A 21,586-nucleotide genomic window follows, 5' to 3' on the forward strand; every position below is an offset into this window, starting at 1 on the left:
GTCTACATTTTAAGATCCTAGTTGATTCCTCTAGTATCTTATGGTCCGAAAACAACTATTCAGTCACTTCCATTTGATCTGATAGCAAATAAAGTCTAAGTCCATTTTATGGATATTAAAAGTAGCTTGGGTGCAATGGGAAAGTCGGAATCTAGGACTAGTCTTCACAAAACTAAATATTTTACTGGTATCTTGAGCCCCTGTTATCTTTCTCATGCACCAGGGTGAAGGTGTACCAATGTTTAATTGCAGAGCAAGCCATGTGTATAGCACTCACTCCTTCTAATAGGCCTATTTGCTTAACTCAGAATAAGAAGTTTTCTAAACACTTATATGTTGCATGGAGAAAGCTTTCCTTCTACTATGTAGTTGACATCTATGAGAGAAAAATATCATAGAGAACTGTGTAATTATCTGAGTAATTTATGTAGAATATTCATGTTTAGAAGATGGGAGTATGATGCCAGGGTAGGGGGTGGGTTGAGGGTGTTATATTGAGTGGGACACTTGAAACCAAGTCAACACAATAAATTAAAAATTAGGGAAAAAAAAAGAAGAAGAAGAATGTGACTTTTGGGTCTTAATTAAAATTTCTCCTCACTACCATTAGATGTGAAGCTGGAGCGGCAAGTCCCTAAGGGAGACTCAAAGCCTGAGCCAGGAGGGTTCCATGGCTTTGAACAGGAAAGAATTCAAAAAGCAAGCTGGCCCTGGCCGGTTGGCTCAGAGGTAGAGTGTCAGCCTGGCGTGCAGGAGTCCTGGGTTCAATTCACAGCCAGGGCATACAGGAGAAGCGCCCATCTGCTTCTCCATCCCTCCCCCTCTCCTTCCTCTCTCTCTCTCTCTTCCCCTCCTGCAGCCAAGGCTCCATTGGAGCAAAGTTGGCCCGGGCGCTGAGGATGGCTCTATGGCCTCTGCCTCAGGCGCTAGAATGGCTCTGGTTGCAACAGAGCAATGCCCTAGATGGGCAGAGCATTGCCCCCTGGTGGGCATGCCTGGTGGATCCCGGTAGGGCGCATGCGGGAGTCTGTCTGACTACCTCCCGGTTTCCAACTTCAGAAAAAAAAAAAAAAAAAAAAAAAAAAAAAAAAAAAAAGCAAGCCAGCCTGGCCTGTGGTGGCACAGTGGATAGAGCACTGACCTGGAACGCTGAGGTCATAGGTTTGAAACCCTGGGCTTGCCTGGTCAAGGCACATATGGGAGTTGATGCTTCTTGCTCCTCCCCACTTCTCTCACTCTCTCTCTCCCCTACTCATATCTCTAAAATAAAGAAATAAAATTAAAAAAAAAAAAGAAAGTGCAATTTGTGTAGTTTTGGCTTTCATATTAATTGTGGTGGCATAGAAATCTCTCCCATTTCTTAGATTATTTAGGTTAAATGTGCATATATTTTGGCCCATTTGGGTCAGAACAAACACTAGTCTCTCTTGGTTTTTCCCTTTTCTATCTAACCTTTTAGTGCCTCAGTTTCCTCAGCTGTTAAAGCAGATAATAATAGTGACTCATTATAAGCTTGTTATGAGGATCAAAAGCTTAGATCAGTGTGTGCTACATGTGATTCTTCAACAAATGTTAGATGTGATTATTATTGAGTTGCTGTGATCTGGGAAGTTAATTCAGTTGATTTACTTTCCACTGGCTTTTGAGCCTGATCTATTTGTATAGTATGCTATTTTACATAAAAAAAGTAAATTTTTTCTGCAATATCTTTAACCCTATTATGAACAGTAGAACAATTTTATACCCGGTATTTTGATTTATCAGATGATGTAGGTTATAGAATATGGGCTTTGGAGTTTGATGTGAGTTTGGGTCCAGGTTCAGTACTTCATCAGTAAAAAGGGCATGCCAGTTGACCAGCCTCATAAATTTTAAAAATTAAATGAAATAATCTCTGTGAAATTCTTAATACAATACCTCACATATAAGTATTAATTAACTATTGTGCCTGACCTGTGATGGTGCAGTGGATCAAGTACTGACCTAGAATGCTCAGGTCAGCCCTGGCCGGTTGGCTCAGCGGTAGAGTGTCGGCCTGGCGTGTGGGGGACCCGGGTTCGATTCTGGCCAGGGCACATAGGAGAAGCGCCCATTTGCTTCTCCACCCCCACCCCCTCCTTCCTCTCTGTCTCTCTCTTCCCCTTCCGCAGCCGAGGCTCCATTGGAGCAAAGATGGCCCAGGCGCTGGGGATGGCTCCTTGGCCTCTGCCCCAGGCGCTAGAGTGGCTCTGGTCGCAGCAGAGTGACGCCCTGGAGGGGTAGAGCATCGCCCCCTGGTGGGCAGAGCGTGGCCCCTGGTGGGCGTGCCGGGTGGATCCCGGTCGGGCGCATGCGGGAGTCTGACTCTCTCTCCCCGTTTCCAGCTTCAGAAAAATACAAAAAAAAAAAAAAAAAAAATAGAACGCTCAGGTCGCCAGTTCAAAGCCCTGGGCTTGCCTGGTCCAAGTACAAATGGGAGTTGATGCTTCCTGCTCCTCACTCCTTTTTCTCTCTCTCCTCTCTAAAGTAAATTAATTAATTAATTAAAAAATATATTAACTTTTTCAAAGGCAAATCGAGGGCCAGATGCCAAATCAGTCGTCGCTCAACGATTACATTACTTCTTACATACTAAATCCAATTAGGTCTGACAAGGACAAGTGTATTCATAGGCACAGTATATCAGAATATTTCAAGTCTGGATACTGTTCTGTAATAAAATAAACAGAACTATATACCGAGATGTGACCTCTACCAAGCACACGCCACCGTTCCCTCTTATTAACCTTGTCAACTGTTAGGACTTCAAATACACACGTAAACCAAAACATCAGCCTGGAGAAGTCCGCATCCTGCCCTGTCATGTGACGTACCCGTTCTTTCTATCCCTGCCATTGCATCAGCCAATTTAGATTTGACTTCCCAGAAACCTAAGAATCTCGGATTGATTGGCATATTTATTCACCAATAAAATCTCCTAGAGGGAAGACGCGGTGGGACACTTTCCATAGGGGCGCTGTGATTGGACGGGGCGGTGCGCGTTGCGGCGTGGGTTAGGTTGGGGCTGGTGCATCTGCCGGTCTGCGGGAACAGGTAACCGCGGGCTACTGGTGGTGGACTCTAGGCCAGGAGTGAGGGACCACGGCCCTCGGGAGAAGTAGGCGGGTGTCGAAAATCTGTACGGCGAGAGCGGCTGGGCCCGCGATCTGAAAGCACAGCGGCCACAGTGGGTCCTTGGGGCAGGCCTCTCGCAGCCTCTGGAACCGGACCCTGTACTGGAGTCGGGGCAGCTACCTGGCGGACGCGGCAGCTGACTGGTGGGAGTGGAGCGGCCTGGGGAGGCCTTGCTGAGGACCAAGATCTTGGGAGGCTCACGGTTGCCGTTGACTATCCACCCAAGCGAGGTTTTATCTCCTACTGGTGGGAGGAAAGTGGTGTGTGTGTGTGTGAAGGGGGGGGGGGTGTGTGTGTCAAGGGTGGAGTCTGTGTGAGCCATTCTCTAAGTTTTTTTTTTTTTTTTTTTTTTTATTTATTCATTTTTAGAGAGGAGAGAGAGAGAGAGAGGGAGAGAGGGAGAGGGAGGAGAGAGAGACAGAGAGAAGGGGGGAGGAGCTGGAAGCATCAACTCCCATATGTGCCTTGACCAGGCAAGCCCAGAGTTTCGAACCGGCGACCTCAGCATTTCCAGGTTGACGCTTTATCCACTGCACCACCACAGGTCAGGCAAATTATCCTTAAATTTTTTTAAATTTTTAAATTTTTATGTGCCTTGACCGTGGGCCTTCAGCAGACCAAGTAACCCCTTGCTGGAGCCAGCGACATTGTGCTCAAGCTGGTGAGCTCTTGCTCAAACCAGATGAGCCCTCGCTCAAGCTGGCGACCTCGGGGTCTCGAACCTGGGTCCTTCCGCATCCCAGTCCCACGCTCTATCCACTGCGCCACCACCTGGTCAGATAATTCTCTAAGTTCTTAAAATTAGCCAAATAACTGATACTGATCCAGGCCCTATCATGTTCAACTATTACTTTCTCAGACAGTTTGCATTCCCTGGTGTACTTTAAGTTCATTCAGAGTTTGCTCTTAAAGAATTATTAAGGCCTGACCTGTGGTGGCCCAGTGGATAAAGCATCGACCTGGAAATGCTGAGGTCACGGGTTTGAAACCCTGGGCTTGTCTGGTCAAGGCACATATGGGAGTTGATGCTTCCAGCTCCTCCCCACCTTCTCTCTCTGTCTCTCTCTCCTCTCTAAAATGAATAAATAAAATAAAATTAAAAAAAAAAAAAAGAATTATTAAAAGCTAATCGAGAAATTTTTGTTAGCAACCTCTGTACTGGATACTGAGGATATACCTGTAATGGTGAGCAAAAATCGGTCATGATTTCCACTGATATGGAACCTAATAGCCTGATGGGGTGATGATTTTTTTTTTTTTTTTTTACAGAGACAGAGAGAGAGTCAGAGAGAGGGATAGACAGGGACAGACAGACAGTAACGGAGAGATGAGAAGCATCAATCATTAGTTTTTGTTGTGACACCTTAGTTGTTCATTGATTGCTTTCTCATATGTGCCTTGACCGTGGAGCTACAGCAGACCGAGTAACCCCTTGCTCGAGCCAGCGACCTTGGGTCCAAGCTGGTGAGCTTTGCTCAAACCAGATGAGCCCGCGCTCAAGCTGGCAACCTCAAGGTCTCGAACCTGGGTCCTCCGCATCCCAGTCCGACGTTCTATTCACTGTGCCACCGCCTGGTCAGGCAGGTGAAGAATATTAAACAAGCCATCAAATGCATGAAATTATGAAGGAGGACACCTAGGGCTTTGAGAATAAAATAGGGAGAATCTAATCAAGAAGGAGAAGGCTTCCTTAAATGTGTCTCTTTGAAATTGAAATATACAAAAATGACAACTAGGAAAAGGGAAAAAGTGGGGGAGTAGGGTAGACAGTTTACCCGGCAAATGAAGAACGTATTGTAAAGTCCCTAAACTGAAAGGTAAGTGTGACTTAAGTTATTCATGACTTATGGCTCCTGCTGGGAGGTGGAATCTGAGGGCACTCTTTTGTGCTACCTCTGTATCCCATACTGCCTGCCAGTTTACTTATATTGAATAGAATTATATTGAATAGATGGTGACAGTTTAGTCCCAGCCTTCACCGGGCTTATTATTGCCAATATATTGGATTCTTTTACATCATACTGCAGTTATTGCTATACATTACTGTCTCGCCATTAAGGACATAAACTGTCACCTTGGTGCCTAGTACCATAGTATGAATGCATTAAGTTAAATTAATAAGCAAAAATGGAAAGTTCGTGTGTCTCATAATTTAACTACTTATTTGCCTCAGGAGGGAGCAGCAAACACGTAAAACAGTTAAAATGGTGCTGCTCAGAATTAACCACTGTAAATTTATTTATGTCACCCTTTTTGAGATTGATTGAGGGCCATGATGAAAAGGGATGAGGAAGAATATGATGGGACAAACTTTCTAAAAACCCTAGCCTTGACTCCTTAGCATGGACACAAAGTCCACATCTGTGGGAATTATAGTCAGCTATTTGGCTCTGTCAGCCAGTGTTTCACTATCTTTTTGCCCAGAGAGGGCTTTTGTTTAATGAGTTGATTAAGTTGTGAATAAATCAGTTGACATTTCGGTTAAAACAAAACCTAAGAGAGTGTCATGTTCATTGTATGCCTCTTTATTGTATCTTCCTCATGTTAAACAAAAAAATTAACATCCAGAGCTAAAAGGTTTTTTTATTTTATTTTATTTATTAATTTTTAGTGAAAGAAGAGAGAGAGACAGAGACAGTAGCATTGATCTGTTCCTGTATGTGCCCTGACCAGGAATTGAACCTGCAACCTTTGCATATTGGCCAGTGCTACCAAGCTATCCAGCCAGGGCTTTAAAAAAAGGGTTTATTGGGCCATTGTTAGCAAGAAAAGAAGACCAGGTCCTGGAGCACAAAGTCTACCATCAGCAGTGATGCCAGGTGTCCGCTGTCCTGGAGTTGGCAAGGGAGGAAAGTTGGGGAGAGAGATAAGTTGTTCTGGAAGGATTTACATTGGCTATATAGGTAAAGTGGGTGGAAGCAGGTGAAGTGGGGCTAGTTCTGGGATTGGGGCAGAGTCTGAAACGAAGTATTTGCTCCTTTGGATTGGTGGTGGGCTGTTGGGAAAGTTTGTTTGTAAACAAGAAACCAAGACTGCTGCGCTTTCTATGACAACTGGCTATTAGGTAATCACAGAAATAGCCACGTGGAAGTTAATTCAGAGTTCCAACATATACCCAAGAATATGAGCAGTCTAGTTATTATCTGGCCGCCAGCTATTAATGTTCTAACTGCTCTCTGCTTTCTCTCACTCTCTGGCCTGCTATAATTTAGAACAACTCAAATTTATTTTTCTTGTCACTCACCAGAAGGAAGAAAATTTTGATCTAAGTGACTTACTAGTATCTATTTTGTTTCTTTAGGGCTTTCCATTTTACAAATTACTTCCTAATACAGGATGGCTTTTGAGCCTCACACCTGCTCCAGGTAGTGTAAGCAGAGTAGATGTTACTTTTTTTTTTTTTTTTTTACAAAAAAAGGAAACAAACAACAAAGTGACTTATTTAAGGTTTAGAGTTGGGTCAAAAAATCTAGAGACTTTTAAATAATGTTGTGAATGAGATAGTTCCCATTTTTCTAGATACCCAGTGCTGCGTGGTACTGCAGTCCCATGGTTGGTACTCTCCACCAAGGTCCGACACTTCTCCCCAACCTGTCTCTCAGAGAAATCATAATATATATGAAAGAGCTTTGAAACTGTAAAGTTGTTTTATTTTCTGATTTCTCTCTTCTGATTCCCTTTCATTTTCACTGACTCTCTGAGCTCCTCAGCGTGGCTACAGCATCCTCACTCCCTAGTAATCTGATAGCTGGGAAAACAGCAGTTTACTGGTTGTGATTCTGGGGGTGCTCAGGCCAGGTGGAGGTACAGACATGCCTGCTGCTTGCAGGCGGTCACTTGTGCAGATAAACTCACCTCCAGGTTCACTGCTGCTGACAGCAGAATATTATGCCTCCCCTGGAGACTCTGACTTTGGAGATAATGGAACTTTTCATAGAATATGAATTAACATGTAGATTAACACAAAGCTGGGAAGGTCTTTAAAGTTCATCTACTATGGACCCTTTCCTTTGTTGGTGAAGTAACTCAAGGACTTGAAGCTAGGACTGGAACCCAGGTGCCCTGAACCCCTCCCCCCCCCCCCCCAAGCATCTCTGCTGGGTTATGAATTCTGAGTGTTTTTATTCTCATTCCCAAACTCCTAGCCTAGGGCCTGGCATAGAATGGCTGCTACTTACATACTTTGAAATAAATGAATACATGAAGAAACTACCTCCTGCTCCTGCTGTGCTTCATGTGATGGTGTATTGACTCTGTTGAGGTTGGCATGGGAAGGAAGAACAAATGGGGCTGCTGTCTGCTGGTGCAGCAAGTTTTGCTCTGATGATGATTTTAGCCTTGGACATTACAACATCGAGGTTTCAGGATCAGACTGCTTACCGATGTCCTGCTTTGACTTGGCCTGAGAAACCAGGAGTCTTGTGTAATGCCACTCTCTCTTAGTTTCAATTCTCTTGTTAGTTCTGCAGGGTTACTTTCAAGATGGACTCAACCCTCACAGCAAGTGAAATCCGGCAGCGATTTATAGATTTCTTCAAGAGAAATGAACACACTTATGTTCACTCATCTGCTACCATCCCATTGGATGATCCCACATTGCTCTTTGCCAACGCGGGCATGAACCAGGTAAGGGTTTTCCTCCCTTCCTCTTGGCTATTTGTTTACAAAGGAGGCAGCAAAGCTCCCAGAGTCAGACAGAATCCGTCATCTGTCACTCACTGTGTGGTCTTGTGGGATACCATTTACTTGATACCATTTTTTAAAAATTATAATTACTAATTATTTCATTTTAATTAATTTAATTTTATATATTCACATGTGGTTAGTGACCAAGTGGGAAAAATAAGGCAAAGTTACACATATAACAATGATACATCAATGATATCTCTTTACATATCCAGTCAGGCTGATCTTACTCCCTTAATGCAGGTCTCAAATTTTTTTTTCTCCTTATCAACTTTACTCCCAAGCCAGCACATCAGTTTCAGAATGAGTTCTTCCCAAAAGACGACATAAGCCCTGACTGCCAGATTTGCAAGGAAGCGCACATTTCAGCACGTCCGCCTTTGGCTGTTTTAGACCTGGCAGGCCTTTCCCCATGCAGGTGGTGTCATTAGAGAACCATGCAGGTGGGGACCATTAGAGAACTAGGGCCAGGGAGAAGCTGCTTCAAGGTAGGGCTGCCTCTGCTGCAGCCCTGTGTGGCCACCTGTCTTTGAGAAGGTTCTATATTCTGGGCTAATGAAATCAGAAACAGAACAGTTTGTATGTGGTCTCTTCCTACCAGTGTGTGATCTCCTGATATAACTACAGTTCTTTAAAAGTTGAAATGTACCCTTTCTTTTTATAGTTCAAACCCATCTTCCTGAACACTATTGACCCATCTCACCCTATGGCAAAGCTGAGCAGAGCTGCCAATACCCAGAAATGCATCCGGGCCGGGGGCAAACACAATGACCTGGATGACGTGGGCAAGGATGTCTATCATCACACCTTCTTTGAGATGTTAGGCTCCTGGTCTTTTGGAGATTACTTCAAGGTAAGCTCAAAGCAGGAGATTGACTGGGGTTTTGAGCAAAGCAGTTATTACCACTGAGGAAAGTAGGTTCCAATTTGGTTGTTTTAAAATATGAAATATCATTTAGGAATAACCTCCTAAATGATGATATTTTAATACTTCTTAGAAGTGGTATCTATGATTTGATGATTTCAGTTCACATTTGATTTCTTGCATAAATTGATAATCCTGAATTCCACTAAGTTTATGATGAATGTATTTTAGTTTGAGATCCCTGTTCCCAAGATCTGGACTTTTTGTCCTCATATTAAATAGTAAAATAAACCAAACACTAGTTTGGCTGTGTTCCACATCCTCTTTTCTTCTTTTTATACTTTTTCATTGATTTGAGAAAGAGAGAGGAATAAAGAGAGGGGTGAGGAAGGGAGAGCAAGAGCGAGAAACATCAACTCATTCCGTTTAGTTGTGTACTCATTGATGGCTTCTTGTACGTGCTCTGACCAGGAGTCAAACCCACGACTTCTGGTGCACCAGGTTGACACTTTATCCACTGAGCCATCCAGCCACGGCCCACATCTTTCTTTTTGTTCCTTTTTGTAGGAATTGGCATGTAAGATGGCTCTGGAACTTCTCACCCAAGAGTTTGGTATTCCAGTTGAAAGGCTTTACGTTACTTACTTTGGTGGGGATGAAGCAACTGGCTTAGAACCAGACCTGGAGTGCAAACAGATCTGGCGAAACTTGGGGTAAGAATGCAGCTTACATTTGGAGAGAATGGAGGAATAAAGTGATTCCTCAACTTAGTGTCAGAGTGGGCTCTTATGATGTGGGGTGCATTGCCATATCTCATTTTGTAGCGGAGGTGGGACTGACTGGGAGTAATTATCCTTTGGTACCCACGTTTCTTTTTTTTCTCTTGTGACAGAGAGGGACAGACAGGAAGGGAGAGAGAAGCATCAATTCTTTGTTTTGGCACGTTAGTTGTTCACTGATTGCCTTCTCATATGTGCCTTGACCGGGGGGCTACAGCAGACTGAGTGACTCCTTGCTTAAGCCAGCGGCCTTGGGCTTCAAGCTGGTGACCATGGGGTCATGTCTATGATCCCACACTCAAGCCAGTGACCCTGTGCTCAAGTGGGGTTTCGAACCTGGGTCCTCTGCATCCCAGTCCAACACTCTATCCATTGTACCATCACCTGGTCAGGACCCACGTTGTTTCTTAATTGGTCATTCTGGTGTGAAAAGCCATCATAAAGAGTCTCTTGTCATATTTTTTATTTCTGTATGTTTCTAGAAATTGTGCAAATGCATATGTTGTAAAAATTGAAACTACATAGAAATGTACAAATAAGTAGAAAATCTCTAAGATTGAGAATTGTTAGTAGTTTGATACCCCTTTTATATTCTTCCAGGCCTTTTCCATATTTCTGTAGCCCTGTGTGTATCTTTTTTGTTTTGTTTTGTTTTAAATTTATTTATTTTTTACAGAGACAGAGAGTGAGTCAGAGAGAGGGATAGACAGGGACAGACAGACAGGAACGGAGAGAGAGTAACCCCTTGCTGGAGCCAGCGACCTTGGGTTCAAGCTGGTGGGCTTTTGCTCAAACCAGATGAGCCTGCGCTCAAGCTGGTGACCTCGGGGTCTTGAACCTGGGTCCTCTGCATCCCAGTCTGACGCTCTATCCACTGCGCCACCGCCTGGTCAGGCATGGGTGTATCTTTTTTAACAGAGTGGTATTCTTCATATGAAACAGATTTTTTCTTATGGAAATGTAATGGTGTCAAACAGATTTAGGACAAAGGAAGTTTCGGTGGTTTTTTGTTTGTTTGTTAGTTTTTACTTGGGAATGAGGGGAGAGGGTCTCTGGGTGGGGGAGGTGTGAGGAGTTATAAAAGGCTTATGTGTGTGGTGTTTTTTTAAATTAATTTTTAATTTATTGTGTTTACATGGATTCAAGTGTCCCACTGAATATAACTCTCTCAGCCCCACCCCTGTACCTCTTTTTATACTTCCTTTTATACCCTCCCCCTAACTCCCTCCCTGCTTCCCTCTAGGATTTGTTTCCCTGTTATCTATATCTCTGTGTTAGGTATATATAGTTTCACTAATCCCTTTACCTTCTCTGATTCCATTCCCTCATCCCCCTTCCCTCTGACTGCTGTCCCTCTGGTCCCTGTTACCCCCCCCCCCCCCTATTCCGTTCCTCAGTTCACTTTGTTCATTAGATTCAACAAATATGTGAGATCATGATATTTTTCTTTCTCTGCTTGGTGTGTGTGTTTTTTTATACAGTGTAATTCTAAAGTAAAATCATGTAGCATAAAAGGTAACGTGATAGCTGAGCTATGTGTGTTCCGTGCCTTGGACTGAGTAGAATTTGTGAAGTGCTACATCAAGAGGAATCTAACTGTGGGGTGATGTACCCTATAGACAGCTAGAATGCCTGTAATGTCCTTGTCTCGTTTTCTTATTCCTTGTACTGAACTCTGTTGTCCTTTCTTGTATAGCTTTTTAGTACATGTAAGCAATGCTACCTTTTTTTCTTCTTCTTAACTTTTACTTTTACTTCAGTTACATTATTCCAGTGCAGCTTCCCCTTGTACATGGCCTGAAACTCCTATTTGGTTAGAAGCTATAGTCTAAATCAGGGGTCAGGAACCTATGGCTCACAAGCCATTTGTGGCTCTTTTGATGGCTGCATCTGGCTCGCAGACAAATCTTTAATAAAAAAATAATAATGTTAAAAATATAAAACAAAAAAATATATAGAACATTCTCATGTATTACAATCCATTCATTTCCTACCGCTCATGTTCATGGTTGCTGGTGGCTGGAGCCAATCACAGCTGTCCTCCGGGACAACACCAAATTTTTATTGGATAATGCCTGATGTACACGGGTCGTTGTATGGCTCTCACGGAATTACATTTTAAAATATGTGGCGTTCATGGCTCTCTCAGCCAAAAAGGTTCCCGACCCCTGGTCTAAATGGACTTGGACATTTTAGGTGGTGACATATGTGAAACTTAAATACTAATCTTGATTTTCAGAATCCTGTTTCACTTGCTTCACCCATATCTGTGCTTTGTTTATTAAGTAAGCGTAGTCTTTTTTAGGTGCTTTATTACCTAGCAAGTTTCAGCAGTCAACTATTTTGGAAATGTTTTAATCTTTTTTTAAAGTTCTTAAAAATTTTATAATTTTAGAGAGAGAGGATAGGAGAAAGACAGAGAGAAAAGAAATGTTTTAATCTTATTAAATTTTTTTCTATTTTTTTAAGAGAGACAGGAATGGGGGGGGGGAGAGAGATGAAAAGCATCAACTTGTAGTTGCTTCACTTTAGTTGTTTGTTCATTGATTGCTTCTGATATGTGCATTGATGGGGGAGGGTGCTCAAAGCAAGTCAGTGATCTCTTGCTCAGGCCAGTAACCCTGCACTCACACTGGCAAGCCTACTCTCAAGCTGGATGAGCCTGCACTCAGGCTGGTGCCCTTGGGACTTTGAACCTGGTTCCTCAGCATCCCAAGTCCATGCTCTATCCACTTTGCTACCACCAGTCAGAATAATCTTATTAAATTCTTTTTGTTATTTTAAGGTAAAAGACGGATAACTGAATTAGGGTATTGAGAGGTGACTTTAATCAGGTTTTTAAAAACATTTATACTGTCATATAGTCTTTTTTTTTTTTAAAGGACCATTTATCAAGAAAATATTTGCTTAAATTCTGGTCATGTTCAGAATAAACACTTGTTTTTATGTGTTTCTTTCTAGGTTTTATCCATATCTTTGAATATTTTTATTTAGTTACGATCGGAGCATATGTGTATTTTGTATTCCATTGTTATCACTCGAGAAGGATCATGTTCTGCCTCTTTTAACAGGATCTGTTTGCAGTCTCATCATTAGTAATTGCCAAAGAGTAGGAATTTATAAGGATGTCTTTTTACAGTGGATGCAAGTCTGTGCTGAATCCTTGTCGGTGGCTATAACTGGATTTACTATCCCCACTGTGTGCAGGATGGATGACACCAAAATCCTCCCCGGCAACATGAAGGATAACTTCTGGGAGATGGGTGACACAGGCCCATGTGGCCCCTGCAGTGAGATCCACTATGACCGGATTGGTGGTCGGGACGCTGCCCATCTTGTCAACCAGGATGACCCCAACGTGCTGGAGATCTGGAACCTTGTGTTCATCCAGTATAACAGGTGCCTTGGGGTCCTGAACCGTTACTGCTAAGAGCAGCACCTCTGTGAGCTGCATAGAAAATGAGGAGCTTAGCACATGGCGGTCATCTCATCCTGGTCATTGGGAATGGTGGAGCAGTGCTAACACTGACACTGAAGGCATCACGGGATCATTTTTTTTTCTTTTCCAAGTGAGAGAAGGGGAGATATACAGACGCCTGCATGTGCCCTGACTGGGATCAACCTGGCAACCCCTATCTGGGGCTGATGCTCTGCCCATCTGGGGCCATGCTCGCAACTGAGCTATTTTTAGTGCCTGAGGCAGAGGCTCCACAGAACCATCCTCAGCACTTGGTCCAATGCACTTGAACCAATCAAGCCATGGCTTCAGAAAGAGGGGAGAGAGAGGGAGAGAGAGAAGGGAGAGGAGGGTGGAAAAGCAGATGGTTGCTTCTCCTGTGTGCCCTGCCTGGGAATCGAACCTGGGACTTCCACACACTGGGCTGACACTGTATAACTGAGCCAACTGTCTAGGGCTGCGTCACGGGATCTTGTGGCACATTCTTTACATTTTATTTCTCAAATTTTTCCTCTGATCTCTGGGTCAGTGCTGGGTCTGTTCTTTTATAAATTAGTTTTATTCCCCATGATATGGCTTAAGGGCTATGTCTATAATGTGATTTTTGCTGTAATTTGGACTCTTATTTTAAAGCTTTATTTCTTTGAAAGTTTGCCTCATTCCTAAATGGACCCCCAGAATACTTCTTACCTTTCTACCTTGACTTCCCTCCTCCCATGAAACCAGACGGGGGCAAATGGCAAAAGGTTGTAGTCTGCACACTGCTATGTAAATGAATGCTAACCAGCAGGGAGAGGTAGCAGCCTGAGTCCTCTCTCAACTTCCTTTTGCTCTGGATCATGCAGGGAAACCGATGGAATTCTGAAACCTCTTCCTAAGAAAAGTATCGACACAGGGATGGGCCTGGAGCGACTGGTGTCTGTGTTGCAGAATAAGATGTCCAACTATGACACTGATCTTTTTGTCCCTTACTTTGAAGCCATTCAGAAGGTACTGGTCCTTTTGCAAAAACTGCCAACTTCTGTGGAAGTTTCCAGGCTGGACTCTTAGCAGTGCCATCAAAAGTAGAATAACCAGGTGCTTTGCCAGTTGAAGGTACCTGCGACCATCTGCCAGTTTTATTGTTATTAACACATGGCTCTAGGCAGAAGTCACTGTAATTTGTGGAGTGCAAAGGGCTGGCTAGGGGCCCTTTACTTCTATCACTCTCGTCTTTCTTGGGGTTATAAGATCTGATAAGAGGATTGTTCTTTCTCCTAATGCACCTCAGTCCTCTCGAAACCTCCTAGGGCAAGGCAGTGCAAGAAAGGCCTTTTGCTCATGCTCTGCCCCCTGGATTTTACCTGTAGGGCACAGGTGCCCGGCCATACACTGGGAAAGTTGGTGCTGATGATGCTGACGGGATCGACATGGCCTACCGGGTGCTGGCTGACCATGCTCGGACCATCACTGTGGCACTGGCCGATGGCGGCCGCCCTGACAACACAGGGCGGGGGTAAGTATGTTACACTTAGGGCAATGGTAGGACTCTGTGGAACTTAAAACTATACTTTATCATTTTTTTTTTTTTTTTAACAGGGACAGAGTCAGAGAGAGGGATAGACAGACAGGAACGGAGGGAGATGAGAAGCATCAATCATCAGTTTTTCGTTGCGACACCTTAGTTGTTCATTGATTGCTCTCTCATATGTGCCTTGACCGCGGGCCTTCAGCAGACCAAGTAACCCCTTGCCTGAGCCAGCGACCTTGGGCTCAAGCTGGTGAGCTTTTTGGTCAAGCCAGATGAGCCCGCGCTCAAGCTGGCGACCTCGGGGTCTCAAACCTGGGTCTTCTGCATCCCAGTCCAACGCTCTATCCACTGCGCCACTGCCTGGTCAGGCTCATTGTTTTCTTTGTCTTCTAGGTAGTTGGAGGGAAGCTTTCTTTTTTTAGAGATGAAGGGAGTTTTAGCCTATACTGAAGGGTATCACTGTATTAGATCTTTGCTGCTCAGCACAGATGATAAGGAGGGATAGAATATTAGAGGTGATGGGGCCTGACCTGTAGTGGCGCGGTGCATAGAGTGTCGACCTGGAATGCTGAGGTCAACAGTTCAGAACCCTGGGCTTTACCCAGTCAAGGCACATACGACAAGCAACAAGCAAGTAATAAACAACTAAAGTGAAGCAACTATGAGTTTATACTTCTTGCTCCTCCCCAACCTCCTCTCTCTGTAAAAGCAATAAAATTAAAAAAAAATTTTATTGATTTATTTTAGAGATACAGGATGATTGGTCTGTTCCTTATATGTGTCCTGACTAGGAATCGAACTGGTAACCTCTGCTTCAGAGTGACCCTCTAACCAACCGAGCTATCAGCCAGGGCAATAAAATAAAATCTTCAAAATAAAAGAAGTGGTGGGGTTGGGTCGATCTGGACAAGTTCCAGGCAACTTCATTACTGACAGGCAGTGCCTGGGATTGTGGGCATCAAGTCCACCATTGGTCTGTCTGTACTTGCCTCCATCCCTGGAGCCAGGAAAACAAGCCAGGATTACCCCAGGTCATCCTCGATGCATATTTGCGGGTATGGTACTGAGTTTTGTGCTGGGATTCATGTTAATGGCCTTAGAGAATGCAAAATGAAGCAATCATAGGATAAAACATAGGATAGCGGAAGACAATGTTGGTCATCTTGTTTTGGGTCAAATTCCCAAGAACTACAAAACATTCAGCTGGGAAAGTGTCTCACTGGGGCTGGGTTCTGCCTTTTACAGGTATGTGTTGAGACGGATTCTCCGCCGGGCTGTCCGATACTCCCATGAGAAACTCAATGCCAGCAAGGGTTTCTTTGCTACATTAGTAGATGTTGTCGTCCAGTCCCTGGTAGGTCTATTTCCCTGCTTACTTCTGTACTCAAACACATACCTGAAGAGGACAAGGGTGGGAGATAGCATGCTGTTAATGAGAATATTTAGAGGGGTCATAGAATAGTCCCTGGCTTCACTGGGCCCACATCTATTTCCCCTTTGCCAGGGCGATGCATTTCCTGAGCTAAAGAAGGACCCGGATATGGTCAAGGACATCATTAATGAAGAAGAAGTGCAATTTCTCAAGACTCTCAGTAGAGGGCGTCGCATCCTGGACAGGAAAATTCAGAGCCTGGGAGATAGCAAGACTATTCCTGGTAAAGACCAGTTTCTTCCTTTCTCCATCTAGGCTGTTTTGTCTATCTGGAAGACGCAAGCCCTTTTTTTGTAAACTAACAGTGGACTCCCATGTCTCCAAAGGCAGAGCATGGCTTGGTTAAACTGCTTGTGGTGTAATATGGGTTTTATATTAAAATGGTAAAATATGTTATTATGGTCAAGTATTCAAACACCATAGAAGTAAAAGTGAAAATTCTCTTTCCCAAATATGTTTCTCAGAGGTAACAGCTCTTAAAAGCTTGGTGTATTCAGGATTTTTCTCTATTTGCATACAAATTTGTGTGTATGTATATCTGTGCATTTTCAAGCAAAAATGGGAACATATAGTAAGATTTTGTTTATTGACTTGACAGAGGAGAGAGTAGGGAGCAAGAAGTATCAACTCATAGTTGCTTCACTTTAGTTGTTCATTGCTTGCTTCTCGTATGTGCCTTGACTGGGCAAGTCCAGAGTTTCAAACCAGCGACCTCAGCATTCCAAGTCAACGTTGGGTCCGCTATGCCACCACAGGTCAGGCTGTACTGTTTTTTTTTTTATAATTTTTTTTTTTTTCATTTTTCTGAAGCTGGAAACAGGGAGAGACAGTCAGACAGACTCCTGCATGCGCCCGACCGGGATCCACCCGGCACGCCCGCCATGGGGCGACGCTCTGCCCACCAGGGGGCGATAATCTGCCCATCCTGGGCGTCGCCATGTTGAGACCAGAGCCACTCTAGCGCCTGAGGCAGAGGCCACAGAGCCATCCCCAGCGCCCGGGCCATCTTTGCTCCAATGGAGCCTTGGCTGCAGGAGGGGAAGAGAAACAGAGAGGAAAGCGCGGCGGAGGGGTGGAGAAGCAAATGGGCGCTTCTCCTGTGTGCCCTGGCCGGGAATCGAACCCGGGTCCTCCGCACGCTAGGAGGCTGTACTGGTTTTTGAAACTTGATTTTTTACCAAACAGGCTTGACCAGGTGGTGGCGCAGTGGCTAGAGCGTCAGACTGGGATGTGGAGGACCCAGGTTTGAGACTGGGATGTGGAGGACCCCGGAGGTCGCCAGCTTGAGCGCGGGCTCATCTGGTTTGAGCAAGGCTCACCAGCTTGGACCCAAGGTCACTGGCTCAAGCAAGGGGTTACTTGGTCTGCTGTAGCCCCACGGTCAAGGCACATATGAGAAAGCAATCAATGAACAACTAAGGTGTCGCAACGAAAAACTAATGATTGATGCTCTTCATCTCTCTCCGTTCCTGTCTGTGTGTCCCTATCTATCCTCTCTCTGACTCTCTCTCTGTCTCTGTAGAAAAAAAAAAAAAAAGATTTTTTAGCAGACAGGACACGTTAATTCTGAAACTTTTTCTTATTGAAATATAATGTACAAGGGGAAATCCTGATGAATTTTCACAAACTGAACACACTTGTTTAGATTAAGAAACAACTTTATGCCTGACTGGTGGTGGCACAGTGGATAGAGCGTTGGCCTGGGATGCTGAGGACCCAGGTTCCAAACCCTGGGTTCACTGACTTGAGTGCAGGCTCATCCAGTGTGAGCGCAGGGTCACCCGGCTTGAGCATGAGATCTAGACTTAATCTCATGGCCACTGGCTTGAAGCTCAAGGTTGCTGGCTCGAGTCCATAGTTGTTGGCTTGAGCAAAGGGTCACTGGCTTGGCTGGAGCCCCCCGGTCAAGGCACATATGAAAAGCAATCCATGACCAACTAAAGTGATGCAACTACGAGTTGATGCTTCTCATCTCTCTCCCTTCGTATCTGTCTGTCTCTTTTTTTTCTTTTTTTTTTTTTACAGAGATAGAGAGTCAGAGAGAAGGATAGATAGGGACAGACAGACAGGAACGGAGAAAGATGAGAAACATCAATCATTAGTTTTTCATTGTGAAACCTTAGTTGTTCATTGATTGCTTGCTCATATGTGCCTTGACCGTGGGGCTACAGCAGACCGAGTAACTCCTTGCTCAAGCCAGCGACCTTGGGTCCAAGCTGGTGAGCTTTGTTCAAGCCAGATGAGCCGCGCTCAAGCTGGCAACCTCAAGGTCTCGAACCTGGGTCCTCCACATCCCAGTCCAACGCTCTATCCACTGCGCCACTGCCTGGTCAGGCTCTGACTGTCTCTTTAATCCATTCTGTCACTATCACTGTCCTTCTGGGAAAGGCTTGGCGTATAAAAGAAGGGGACCATCCATGTTACTTGACACAATTCCTTTGTGCTGTGTAGGGGACACTGCTTGGCTCCTCTATGACACCTATGGCTTTCCAGTGGATCTCACTGGACTGATTGCTGAAGAGAAAGGCCTAGTGGTAGATATGGACGGCTTTGAAGAGGAGAGGAAACTGGCCCAGGTAAAGAATTTGGGGAGTGAGCTGGAGACCCAACACTTAACAAGACAGGAGTTGGCTGCAAAGCAAGCAAGTTTCCTTTCATGAAAATCTTTGAAATCTTGTTTTCCCCAAGACCAGTAGGGGCATTTTGGCAACAATGTCTGAAGATATTCTTGGTTTTCACAACTGGGGGCAGGATGCTACTGGCATCTAGTGCATGGAGACCAGGGAAGCTACTCAACTCCCTGCGGTGCACAGGGTAGCCCTCAGAGTCAGTGGTGCCGAGATTGAAGAACCCTGTTCTGGACCTTGACATTGGACATAGTTTAGCAGTTTTAAGTTCTTCAGAGTTTTTTTTCTTCTGCATTAGGGTAACTATGCTTGTTTCTCTTACTGGCAGCTGAAATCACAGGGCAAGGGAGCTGGTGGGGAAGGACACATTATGCTGGACATCTATGCTATTGAAGAACTCCGGGAAAAGAGTCTGGAGGCAACAGATGACTCTCCAAAGTACAGTTACCTTTCGGACTCCAGTGGGAACTACGGTCTGTTACTGTGCTCATCTGGGGGGTTTTCAAGAGACTAGCTTCAAGGTTAGGCTCCTGAAATACGTATGATAGCCTCTTCCGTAGTGTTGTATATTCATGCTGTGTAATTTTATACTCAGAGACTCTTGGTGGTTGGTTTTCTTAACTCTCTATTTTGAAATAACTATAGATTCACAGAGAATTTTTTAAGTTTATAGGGAAATTTTTTATATTCTTCACCCGGTTGCCTCTCATTTTAACATCATTATAGGAAATGGATATTGTACGATTCACAGTGGCTCTTGAAGTTTGCATTGGGGATAGTAACATTCTAAAGTTATGAAGAACCAAAAGAAATAAACAGGCATTGCATGTTTGTGCTCTTTTGCTCTTCAGAGATACCTAATTTTATCCCAGACAAGTCTACAAAAGAGTATATTCTTTGTGAATTGACCTTGAAGTAGGGAGTTTATTGACTACTCTTAAAGAACTACTAAAATCAGAGTCACCACGTTTCTGTTCAGTAGCTCCGAGTTAGGATGACCAGCTGTCCCAGTTTTCCCAGAACTGTCCCAGTTGACAGTTTTCAGTTGACACTGAAAGTCTCATCTGGGAAACCCTTGGGTCCAGGCAAACCAGGACATCCTACTCAGTGTGTGTTCTCTGGGGGAAAGCCAGTGTGATAAGCCCTTTCATGGAGTCTAGTGAGTTTGCTTCTAAAACACAATAAGATAATTAGGCCCTAAAGACAGTTTGAGAAATAGAATGCAGCAAAAGCCAGGTGAGAATGTGTGAACGAAGACATTGACCCTGCTTTCCTCCTCCTATGCAGCGTTTGAGAGCACAGTGGCTACAGTGATGGCTCTGCGCAGGGATAAGATGTTTGTGGAAGAAGTGTCCACGGGTCAGGAGTGTGGAGTGGTGCTGGACAAGACCTGTTTCTATGCTGAGCAAGGAGGGCAGATCTACGATGAAGGCTACCTGGTGAAGGTTGATGACAGGAGTGAAGACGTGAGTTTGCCAGAAGGGGTCTGACAAAAGGGTCAGGCCTGGTCTGGGGTAGCTTTTCTGGCTCCTCAGCACCCTGGGCTTTGGGGAGCAGACACACTGATCTTTGACTTGTGTTCCATCGTCTGTATTTCTGAAGCGGAGGGAGCTGTGTATTGCACATGTTTATTTCATGGTCATTAGTTCCCTCTGTAGCAGAATCCTTGCAGGCAGGCTGTGTAGGCTGATCCTCGGTTCCTCCGTGTTTTCCTCATAAATAAGGAGAGGCAGCTCTCTAAACGGCAAGCATCCCTGTCAGAGTCAGCCTCTAGCTGTGCCACTGCCAACTCTGTGGGCTTGGGTGAGTCTGAGTCAAATACATGTGTATGGATGTAAAGTGACGTGTATGTATAATGGTAAATATGGACATAATGGTGCATGTGTATATATAATACATATAATGGTATTAATGGTGTACATGTATATACACACAAGCCAGTAAAGAAAGTCTTAGAAAATTTGTGTATGTATAATTTGTATACGTAAAGAACTTATATATATACATTTACTGTTTTATTTATTGGTCTCCTCCTTGACTCCTTTTAGAAAACTGAGTTTACAGTGAAGAATACTCAGGTGCGAGGAGGGTATGTGCTACACATAGGAACAATCTATGGCAGCCTGAAAGTGGGAGATCAAGTCCGCCTGTTTATCGACGAGGTGAGTTGAATTATGCTAATCAGCATTGGATCTGGTTAGTAATCACCTTTTTTTTTTTTGCATTTTCTTTTGCATTTTTCTGAAGCTGGAAACGGAGAGACAGTCAGACAGACTCCCGCATGCGCCCGACCGGGATCCACCCGGCATGCCCACCATGGGGTGACGCTCTGCCCACCAGGGGGCGATGCTCTGCCTGTCCTGGGCGTCGCCATGTTGCGACCAGAGCCACTCTAGCGCCTGAGGCAGAGGCCACAGAGCCATCCCCAGCGCCCGGGCCATTTTTGCTCCAATGGAGCCTCGGCTGCGGGAGGGGAAGAGAGAGACAGAGAGGAAGGCGCGGCAGAGGGGTGGAGAAGCAAATGGGCGCTTCTCCTGTGTGCCCTGGCCAGGAATCGAACCCGGGTCCTCCGCACGCTAGGCCGACGCTCTACCGCTGAGCCAACTGGCCAGGGCTTCTTTTTTTTTTTTTTACAGAGACAGAGAGTCAGAGAGGGATAGAAGGATAGATAGGAACAGAGAGAGATGAGAAGCATCAATCATTAGTTTTTCGTTGTGCATTGCGACACCTTAGTTGTTCATTGATTGCCTTCCCATATGTGCCCCGACCATGGGGCTACAGCAGACCGAGTAACCCCCTGCTCGAGCCAGCGACCTTGGGTCCAAGCTGGTGAGCTTTGCTCAAACCAGATGAGCCTGAACTCAAGCTGGCGACCTCGGTGTCTCGAACCTGGGTTCTCTGCATCCCAGTCTGATGCTCCTTCCACTGCACCACTGCCTGGTCAAGCTCACCTCCTTTTTTAACTTTAGTTTTATTGAGGTACAATTGACATAAAATTGAGAGATGAAGTACAGTAATAATGAGGATATATTCTGGGAGATGCATCATTAGGTGATTTTATCATTGTGTGAACATAG

The 21,586-nt window shown here is 44.6% G+C and overlaps 1 protein-coding gene across 3 annotated transcripts in view; it reads left to right on the forward strand.

The window, feature by feature from the left end:
* The first annotated feature begins 2,997 nt into the window (after nucleotides 1-2,997).
* AARS1 (alanyl-tRNA synthetase 1) overlaps nucleotides 2,998-21,586 on the forward strand; it is a 28,069-nt gene continuing 9,480 nt past the window's right edge. Inside the window, exons 1-13 of one of the 3 annotated variants that reach the window (XM_066350245.1) lie at nucleotides 2,998-3,072; nucleotides 7,615-7,779; nucleotides 8,504-8,692; nucleotides 9,272-9,417; nucleotides 12,691-12,882; nucleotides 13,786-13,930; nucleotides 14,290-14,435; nucleotides 15,696-15,804; nucleotides 15,955-16,105; nucleotides 18,334-18,458; nucleotides 18,838-18,982; nucleotides 19,797-19,975; nucleotides 20,558-20,671. In XM_066350245.1, coding sequence (XP_066206342.1) covers nucleotides 7,636-7,779; nucleotides 8,504-8,692; nucleotides 9,272-9,417; nucleotides 12,691-12,882; nucleotides 13,786-13,930; nucleotides 14,290-14,435; nucleotides 15,696-15,804; nucleotides 15,955-16,105; nucleotides 18,334-18,458; nucleotides 18,838-18,982; nucleotides 19,797-19,975; nucleotides 20,558-20,671 — 1,785 coding nt within the window. In that variant the 5' untranslated portion in view covers nucleotides 2,998-3,072; nucleotides 7,615-7,635. The other 2 variants (XM_066350248.1, XM_066350246.1) reach the window with 2 other exon arrangements.

The sequence above is a fragment of the Saccopteryx leptura genome, chromosome 9 (assembly GCF_036850995.1).
Source record: "Saccopteryx leptura isolate mSacLep1 chromosome 9, mSacLep1_pri_phased_curated, whole genome shotgun sequence".
NCBI lineage: Eukaryota > Metazoa > Chordata > Mammalia > Chiroptera > Emballonuridae > Saccopteryx > Saccopteryx leptura.